This window comes from Ctenopharyngodon idella, chromosome 23 (genome assembly GCF_019924925.1).
Source record: "Ctenopharyngodon idella isolate HZGC_01 chromosome 23, HZGC01, whole genome shotgun sequence".
Taxonomy (NCBI): Eukaryota; Metazoa; Chordata; class Actinopteri; order Cypriniformes; family Xenocyprididae; genus Ctenopharyngodon; species Ctenopharyngodon idella.
The window spans coordinates 9,011,074-9,021,500 of NC_067242.1; the positions used below are offsets into that span (position 1 = coordinate 9,011,074).

Genomic DNA, 10,427 nt, shown 5'->3' on the forward strand with positions numbered 1-10,427 from the left:
AAATATAAATATTCGATGGAAAACTTAAAACAATTTGCCTTGGCAACTAAATAAAATAAGTTATAAATTATAAGTTATAAGTTATTAATAAGTATTGAAGTACTAAAATTACTAAAACTGAAATGCCAAAGCTAAACAGAAATATATATATATATATATATATATATATATAGTTTTATATATTAGTGCTGTTAAATTGATTAATCACATCTAACATAAAAGTAGGTATATATATATATATATATATAAATGTATATACACACACACACACAAATATATATACACACATATATTATGTAAACAAACTTTTATGTTAGATGCAATTAATTGCGATTAATCGATTTGACAGTACTAATATATATATATATATATATAAAAAACTACAAATATAAAAATGTAAACTTTTAAAATATTAATGAATGCTATAATATACAAATAATACTAAAATAACATGGAATGACATAAAGATGAGTAAATAATGACAGATGAACAGTTTAGATGAACTATTTCTTTAAAGAATTGCCCATTTTTACTCCTGAGTCCACATTATTTGTTTCAGTTATTATCGACTTTATGAAATCCATTAATCTGTTGAGCCGCAGGCTAAATCACCTAACCTGATGCTCTAACTCCTCCATTCAATAAAGCCTAATCTCCATACACAATCAGCAATTAACTTAAGCGCCTTCATTATAATTCTGGGAAATAATTTGGACTAAAACATGAATGATAATCTGAGAAGTGTCTCATTAAAGGTAAACCTCTCCTAATGTGGAGATAACATTGATAACAGCGGTCTTTAACTCTCGGACTCCCCCTGTATTTCACATCAGATGGTACAGTCCTGATGAAACAAGGAATTGCTTTAGTTGGTGCTTGTAGATGTTGCCACTTAATTAATTTATCCTGAAGAGATCGAGACATCAAAGAGCTTCATCCAATCTGCCATTAATCGTAATTTGATGGTGGAGTGGGAGGAAGATCAAAAGTTTGGACGTGAAAACCTATTATGGGATACGCAGATGCAAAATGACATTGGAGAGAACTTACAGCGCTCAGCAGTTTGTGCAAAGGCTCTCTCAGGTTATTTCAGCTTGTTCTGAAGATGTTCTCCACTCAGGGCAGTAAACACTTGACATGATGCCTTTGAGGAAGGATTGGGTGGAAAGTTTGATTTCAAAGCATTTTTGACATGAAAACAGTTCAGGTGCACAAAGCCAATTTTGGTTAAGCTGGTTTTGTATGTTTGTTGGTCTCCAACAGTGTTCAGAACCTATTACTTCCATAATCTCACACATCTCTGAGTAACACAGGACATTCAAGCAGACAAAAATGACTTGATATTAGCAACTGGGAATTGTGAAAAGTGTCTCTATATGTCACTAGGTTGTAAAATGAAATTGAAAGTCATTTCATTTAAGATTATGGAGACCATCATTTTATTTTATTGGCAGTAACATCATTGTTAAATGAATAAGACCAGAAACATGTGTAAAAAGTTAATTATTATTATGGTCACACTTTAGATTAGGATCCAATTTTCACTATTAAATGTGAGTTTTGCCTCAATAAAACTCCTAATTACTGCTTATTAATAGTTAGTAAGGTAGTTGTTAAGTTTTGGTATTGGTAGGGTTAATAGATGTAGAATATGGTCATGCAGAATAAGACATTAATATGTGCTTTATAAGTACTAATAAACAGCCAATATCCTAGTAATATGCATGCTAATAAGCAACTAGTTAATAGTGAGAAACTAAAGTGTTACCATTATTATTATTGTTATGATTATTATTATTATTACATTTATTTATTAAATTAATTACAATTGACCAAATTATTATTTATTAAAAATAATTTCTAATATTTTTATATTTTTTATTTAAAAATACAAACATTTTGTTCGGTGAAATGTTGTGCATAACTTCATACACACAAGACCAGAAACATATTAAGTAAAAAAAAGTCATTATTATTATTATTATTATTAAATTACCTTTACATTTATTTATTAAATTATTTAAATTCATGTATTAATTGAAAATGAAAGAAATGAAAAATTTACCGTATAAATAAAAATTAACTTTTTTTTTTTTCAAGAAAAAATATGCCCTCATGAATCATACTCAATAAGACCAGAAATTATATTATATTATATTATTGAATTTACATTTATTTATTCAGTTCATTAAATGTATTATTTGTCAAATTATTTATTTAAAAAATATATTTTATTTTTATAATGTATTATTATTATCATATTGATACTAATATTTATAATAATTTAACCAACTAGCTCAACCAAGCTGATGCACTACTCCCAAACCATATATAACTGTCCTTTTCCATGCATCAGGGAGGTCTTTAGATGATCACCCAATGTCTAAGTCAATATGGCGCGTGTGTGTGTGTGTTTACTCAAGCAGTCTGTTTTTGACTGGTATTCTGACATTTGAAAACTCTGCTCTGAGCCACTTCAGTCAGAAGAAAACACTCCTGAGTTCTCTGTTCCATCATGATCCATCTTCACTGGCCTTTGGGTATTAGAGGTTACTGCAGATGCTCAGCATGAGTCATTCTCGTACACGAGATCTCAGGGGTTTATCCCTCTTTCATCGGCGAGCAGGACTTTGTTTATTTCATGTAGCATTTGAATCAGCCCTAGGGACACAGTGAGAGCGAGTGAATCTTGCGTTCTCTGACTGAGCTGAATAATGCACTGTCTGTGACTTCTGGAGACTGACAGCAATCTAAACTCCTCCAGGTCACCACCTGGGACTGGACCAGAGCGGAGAAAAGCTTCACCGTCTATGAGATCATGTTCAAGATACTGAAGGTACAAGTTTAAGTACTTGGGACTTTTATGCATTACAGCTGCCACCTGCCTTACAAATGTGACCCTGGACCACAAAACCAGTCATAAGTCGCACGGGTATATTTGTAGCAATAGCCAACAATACATTGTATGGGTCAAAATTATCGCTTTTTCTCTTATGCCAAAAATCATTAGGATATTAAGTAAAGATCATGTTCCATGAAGATATTTTGTCAATTTTGTGTGCGTGTTTGTGCGTTACCGTAAATATGTCAAACATTTATTTTTGTGAGTGGATATGCATTGCTAAGGACTTAATTTGGACAAATTTAAAGACGATTTTCTCAATATTTAGATTTTTTTTGCATCAGATTCGATGTTCAAATAGTTGTATCTCGGCCAAATATTAGTCTTATCCTATATAGTCCTATAGTCAATATAGTCCTATCCTAACAAACCATACATCAATGGAAAGCTTATTTATTCAGCTTTCAGATGATGTATAAATCTCAATTTCAAAAAATGAACCCTTATGACTGATTTTGTGGTCCAGGGTCACAAATGAATACCGTGATGGTATCAGATATTTAATAGGTGACAAATCAGTGTCCTGTCCTCCTATAGGTTCTTGTTCTGTGGTTATTTATTGAGTAAAAACAAAGTCCATTTAAGTCATTTCAATGGGCGGCCATCTTTGAAACGCCGCTATTTCAGGCATGCAAGTACATCTCTTTGAATGGGGAAACATCAAATTCTTCAAAGCTGTTCACCAAGCTTATGATTAAATTTCATGTTTGAAGTCGCCAATGAAATCTGACAACTTTTATATTCACTATTTGAAATCTTTTTCATGTCTAAATTTATTAAGAATGAGCTAATCATACATCTACATGTTTCACCATTCTAACTAAATTCCTTATTTCAGGACAGTGAGCTGGTGGACAAACGAAAGCACTGCTTCAGTGTTCAGACGGACTCTGGAGAGGACATCTTCTTCAGCGTGGAGCTCGAATGTGAGCTGCTTCTGTGGGAGAAAGCCTTTCAGATGGCCACGTTCTTCGAAGTGGAACGAATACAGGTAGTGAACCCGCCAGAGTTTGCAAAAGTTAGCGCAATCTAAACTTAATTGCATGTTACTCAGACAGACTAAATGAAACTTTGTGAAATAAAATGAGGCAATTTCAGTGGTAATGCTACGTCTAGTTCGATGCTGCGAATCTCTGTCTTCTTGGCACTGTAAACAGACAGAGCTGAGATCAGATCGTGGCGAATAAAACTGCACCTGCCAGACAATGTTGGCCGCCATCTGAACAACACAAACTCTGAATGATTGAGGCCGTGCCAAAGAGAGATTAAGTGTGATTTGTTAATCAGCACTTGAAGGAAACACATTGTTCAAAAATGCACTATGAAATCACTTCTGTTTGGAGACATTAATATAATCTAATCCTGGATTGAATGAGTGTTCAGCTACAGCCACTTCTATATCCCATCTGTTGTTTTCTATCAAAACGATTTCAACTTTTCCCTGTTTGTTTTGTTGAAGGTCACATTTAAACACATTTTTTACAGTACGTCATTTTGATTTTTTATTGTTTTGCCCTTGTCTCTGACCCAAACATTCATATGTAATTATGAAAATCCATCATAAAAACATTTTTGAAAACTATAACAATCTATACAAAGCGTAAAACATTTAAAATATTTAAACTTTGATATTTATTAGAAATTATATTTAACTTCTGTAATTCATGTATATATTCTGTTGGACATTATTAGTAGACAAATTAAACTAGTGTGAAAAGTCTTTTAATACTGTTTGTGTTCTTAAAGTCCACTGGATCAAAATTGTCCATACTTTAAGAAACACCCAATGATCCATGTATTATGTTACATAATATGTGGCGTTTATAGTCCTGTAGCACTGAAGCAAATTTATATTCCATATTCTAGCAAGACAATTGCAGGACAATTTCCTGCAACAGTTTCACATTCATGGAAAACATGGTAGCACAAATAAAATCGCTGCCAATTTGTCCCACTAAACCAAACTAACGCCGCAAAACCTGACCGTGCTTCGTGCCAAAAAAAAAAACCCGCTTGTTTATTTTTCTCCCAAAATAATTATGTTCGACACTTATCATCCTAATTAAACATTTAAGAGATGGAGTTGTTTGTGTCTGCCAGTTTGCCTCGTGTCTGATTAACAATGCCAAGCATCTCCTGTTTCAGTGTAAAACATACGCTTGCATTGTGGACAGCCATCTCATGGGACTCACCATTGATTTCAGCATGGGCTTCGTGTGCTTCGATGCCGCATCAAAGGTCAGTTTGAATTGAATTTAAATAAAATACATGATCACTGGATATTAATTTCTCATTAAGTTCTCATTAGTTAGAGCTACTCTGTTGCAATGCCACACCAAACATTTTTAGAAACATTCTGTCAACTGGATGTTAGGTAAACATCAATAAACATTTGCCTAGTAAATTTTTGATGTAGTTGTTGATAAGATTAACACTCTATCAAGATACTGTCATAATGTGTGCGTATTCTTAGACAGTGCCAGTCTGTTATTTAAAGTAATATTTTCATACAACCAAGGTTCGGAATTAACCCTTTGCATATGCCAAGTGTGAGTAAAAAGTAGCTTTGGTGTGTTAAAAATGTTGCTTGCCAGTTAGTTTTTACCTTTAAACAGAGCTTTCCAGTTATAATCATCAATATTTATTTTTGAATTTTGTGTGGGTCACACCTCAAATGTGAATTTTGAAGCATTTGTGTTTTTAAGAATATACACTACTGTTCAAAAGTTTGGGGTAAGTCAAATTTTTTTTTTTCCAGAAATGATCTATTAAATTGAGCAAAAGTGACAGTAAAGTCATTTATAATGTTACAAAAGATTTCTATTTCAAATAAATGCTGTTCTTTTGAATCCTGAAAATAATGTATCTCAGGTTCCACCAACATATTATGCTGTTTTCGCAATATATATTAATCAGAAATGTTTCTTGAGCAGTAAATCAGTATATTAGAATGATTTTTGAAGGATCATGTGACACTGAAGACTGGAGTAATGATGCTGAAAATTCAGCTTTGATCACAGGAATAAATTACATTTTACAATATATTCAAATAGGAATTGTAATAATATTTCACAATATTATGGTTTTTACTGTAATCACATAAATGCAGCCTTGGTGAGCATAAAAACATTCAAAAACATTTTAAAAATCATACCAACCCCAAACAATAGTTTTCTGATTCATCATGCACATAAACTCACATATTTCTGAAAGTAAGTCCTTATTTTTCAACTTTAAGAAAACCCCAGCAGCTTCAAAATGCACTTTGGAAGTATGATTTATGTGATAGAACAAAACATCCAAGTCATGTTCACCACAGACTTTATTTGAATAAAAAAATTCACATTTATATTCTAAAAAGCCATTGGAAAAACATGAGGGAAACCAAATGCTTCTTTTCTCTCCAAGTTTAAGGATCAACTGTAACTCCAGTGGAAAATTCGGCATCAGACGTTTATCTAGTGTACTTAAAGGGATAGTTCACCCAAAAATGAAAATTCTGTCAACATTTATTCACCCTCAAGTTGTTCCAAACCTGTATGAATTTCTTTGTTCTGCTGTACACAAAGAAATATATTTGGAAGAATGTTTGTTACCAAGCAGATCTCGCCCCCCCATTGACTACCATAGTATTTTTTTCCTTACAATAATAGTCAATGGAGGGCGAGATCTGCTTTGTTACAAACATTCTTCTAAATATCTTCCTTTGTGTTCAGGAGAACAAAGAAATTCATACAGGTTTGAAACAACTTGAGGGTGAGTAAATGATGACAGAATTTTCATTTTTGGGTGAACTATCCCTTTAATATATAGGGTATCCAGTAATAGGACATGTTTATTTTGCTCCAGAAGTCCATGTAATGGCACATTAAACCAGCCAGATAAAATCACAATGAGTTTCTACACTTTTGATGGTTGTATATAATGTGCCTGGTCTGTTTGAAATATGCAAAATAATTTTTAGCTAAAGAAATTTCATTGTCAAAGGAACACAAAAAGTAATAAATAACAGCTTAATGGGCGTTATGAAATATTCAACACAAATATTAAGTAATTTTCCAAACTTTTAGTAGAAAATGTTTTCATGTCTGTAGAGTTATTAATACGCATAATTTAAACCTTCATTACAGGCAGTGCTGTGGAGATATAAATTCTCTCAGCTTAAAGGATCATCAGATGATGGGAAGAGTAAAATCAAGTTCCTGTTCCAGAATCAAGACACAAAACTTATTGAAGCAAAGGTAAGTTTACTCTTCACTTTTGTTTTTGTTATTGCCTTCATAAAGTCTGTTTATGAGGGTTCAAAATGTTTCTCACTCTTTAGCATTTTAATATACCTGAAGCATGAAAAAAGTATTCATGGATTGTCAGCAGGAATATCATACACTTTATTATAACCTCAATTCTTAGGAAACTTTTCGAAACATCATAATGTTGCCAGTGCAAAAGAAATAGCTGAAGGAAGCAGATAAAAATATAGTGTGTTTATATGAGTTTCCTGTTTGATTATTTTCCCCCTGTAGGCCAAAAGTATAAGCACTTTCATGCACCAAGTTTGATTTGATTTCTGCTTGAGACTGCCTCCTTTTTTCCAGCAAAGCTTCATGATAATTTTCCCCCGATTCTTCCAGGAACTGGAATTCTCCAACCTCTTCGCAGTTCTCCACTGCATTCACGCGTTCTTCGCAGCCAAAGTGGCTTGTTTGGATCCCATGTTCGTGAGCAGCCGAAACGCCACCATGGCCCCCGTGGTTTCCACGACTTCCACCTTAACCGCCCCACCACAGATATCCAAGATCAAATACACGAGCTGACAGACTCTAGTCACGAATCCTCTCCTTCCAGACATTGAAAAGGTAGGATGAGAGGAACTAATCCTGACAAACAATTGACAGACAGTGGATGTCCACTTTGAAATGGACAATTCAAGTACGTAATACTGAAAACCTGAAATACTCCAGGCTCAAACGTAAGCCGTTATGTGAACATGAATTCCGAACATTTTTAGGATTATGTTGAAGATGTTCCTGGATCGCTTTCAGCTGCAGTTACCGAGTCATTAGAAAGTTGGACTCCTCCCCTTTGATATTCAAATGATATGAACACTTCTTTGTGTATACTTTTAAACTATTATTATATCTGGTTATTGATTGGAATGAAGCTGTTGTGAAACTGCCATGAAGTTCTTGAACCTCTGTTGATGCTTTTTTTTTTTTTTTTTTTACAAATAGCAATTTAGTTAACCAGAGTAATACCAGCCATCTTAAACTTACATTTCTAGTAATAAACAAATTTTCTGAATATCCGTTACATATCTGCGGAGCCCTGCGCATGACATGCAGACACACACACACACAAAAAAAAAAAAATATATATATGTATGTATGTATCATGTTCACGAATTAAGAATTCGATCTCTCGTTTTAGTTAACACCGTTACAGAAAATCCTCATTTTGGCTGCGTGAGATTCTCCAGCTTTGTTGTTGTTGAGCAACCAAAGCACGAGCTGTTAAAGCTCCGCCCTCTTCTGGAAAGGGGGCCGGGAGCAGCAGCTCATTTGCATTTAAAGGGACACACACAAAAACTGTGTGTTTTTGCTCACACCCAAATAGGGGTAAATCTGACAAGCTATAATAAATGATCTGTGGGGTATATTGAGCTGAAACTTCACAGACACATTCTGGGGACACCAGAGATTTATATTATATCTTGTAAAAGTGGCATTAGGTCCCCTTTAACTAAAACAAGGGAATGAATTATTATTACAACGTGACCACAATTTAGTAAAACGAGGGAATGATTTATTATATTTATTATATCATGCGCACGATTTACTTAAAAAAAGAGAGAATTAAATAATAAAAGGTGCTGACGTATTAGTAAGCCGTGTGAATGAATTGTTAGTTTGTAGCCACGATATACATATTTTTCCCACGTCATGTGCGGGGCTCTGCAGATATCCAATATTGGCAAAGCATAACCTGTTATTTGGGTCCGGAATGTTTATTTTTTAATTCAAACAAAGCAAATCAACATAAATTGAGCATCAATCCTCACAATGTTTAAATCTGTAGAAAAACTCAATGCTATTAAAATGGCCACCTGTCTGACTGCTTAGAGAAACAGACTGAAGAATGTGGGTGTTATTTTCATATTATACCTATTTTGATACTTTATTAAATGTTCAATCATGTAACTGAAGATAAGCTGGAATTGACGGGACTATGATGCACATTTGAATTTTCTCAAGGGAAGAACGTACTTGCTAATAAATGAAGCGTTTGACTTTATTTTTTTATTATTATTATCCAATATCTAAAAGATATATAAGTACATAAACTGTGGTCATTTTTGCAGTCAAAATATATGTCACCCTGTTAACCTGATAAAGTCAACATGAAATTAAAACTGACCCTATTTACGTGTTCCTGATCCATTGTTTTTTTCTTGCTTTTGTCTTTATACTTTGGTTATTGTCATCTAGACTGTGTGGGCTGTTAAAATATTTAGACATTATTGTAGATAAATCCTCTATTATAGGTAATTCAACCTAAAATCTTGCCAATATTAACTCTTTCCCCGTCAGCACTTTTCTAATAAAGCCAAAACCAGCGTTTTTGATAATTTTCACAAAAATTTCATGGCCCCCAGAATATTTTGTTGTATGAATATCTGAACACGCAATATATCAAAAGAAAGAACAGTGCCTCTGCTTTTAAACAAAAACCCGTTTTATTCTAGCTTCATGCATTTTTTATCAATACTTGAATGTGGCTGTTTAATTAAACATTTTGAACAAAAAGCTGAGAAAATCGCTTGTTTCTTCTCCTTTTTTGCCTGTGTTTTGATCCGGAGATTCTGCACTTTCAGAAGATGCATAATAGCGCCCCCTACCGTACAACAATGAAAACACGGAAAGCCAGAAAATTCCGTCAATGGCGGGAAAAGAGTTAACACAATGTTTAACATTGATGTTATAAAGGTTATTCCAAAAAAACAATTGAATCAATTCTGTAATGCCCACTTTTCACAATCGGTCAATTCCTGATAAAATTGTTTATATAAAAATATATATCCTGACTCACTTGGAAACCCATCACAGTAAAGTGGGTTATGTATGTGGTTTCATGTTGACTTTAAAAGTCACAATTTCTCAAAACTCTGTACATATTTAAGGCTGCTGTTATGATGCTGTCATTTAACGCATGCTAGTGTCATGAACTGACATGTAGGAATAAGATGTGTTATCTAGCATTATGACCAAAGCTTTAAATTCAACTTTAGACATTTACTCATGTTAAAGTACTGTATGTAATTCTACTAAAAAAATACAATACCTCCGTCACTTTTGCCCCATCAAATCAATCTTATTTTTGTCCTAACCCTGATTTTGAGCGTTTAGTCTATGCAAAAGAGAGATTTGTGATTTACCCCAAGCTAGGATATCTTTGGATAAAGATGGAACTGGAAAAGCATTCTTTTATTTTTAGCAAACTATGATTTGTTTTAATAAAGATGTATAGT

At 33.4% G+C, this 10,427-nt stretch overlaps 1 protein-coding gene across 8 annotated transcripts in view; it reads left to right on the forward strand.

Moving 5' to 3' along the window:
• sntg1 (syntrophin, gamma 1) overlaps positions 1 to 9,690 on the forward strand; it is a 50,489-nt gene extending 40,799 nt beyond the window's left edge. For 7 of the 8 annotated variants that reach the window (XM_051882668.1, XM_051882671.1, XM_051882669.1 and 4 more), the window contains 5 exons: positions 2,765 to 2,836; positions 3,741 to 3,893; positions 5,048 to 5,140; positions 7,033 to 7,143; positions 7,534 to 9,690. In XM_051882668.1, the coding sequence (XP_051738628.1) occupies positions 2,765 to 2,836; positions 3,741 to 3,893; positions 5,048 to 5,140; positions 7,033 to 7,143; positions 7,534 to 7,716 (612 nt within the window). In that variant the 3' untranslated portion in view covers positions 7,717 to 9,690. Of the gene's footprint in view, positions 1 to 2,764; positions 2,837 to 3,740; positions 3,894 to 5,047; positions 6,418 to 7,032; positions 7,144 to 7,533 lie in introns of those variants that run through there. The other variant, XM_051882675.1, reaches the window with a different exon arrangement.
• The last annotated feature ends 737 nt before the right edge of the window (positions 9,691 to 10,427 follow it).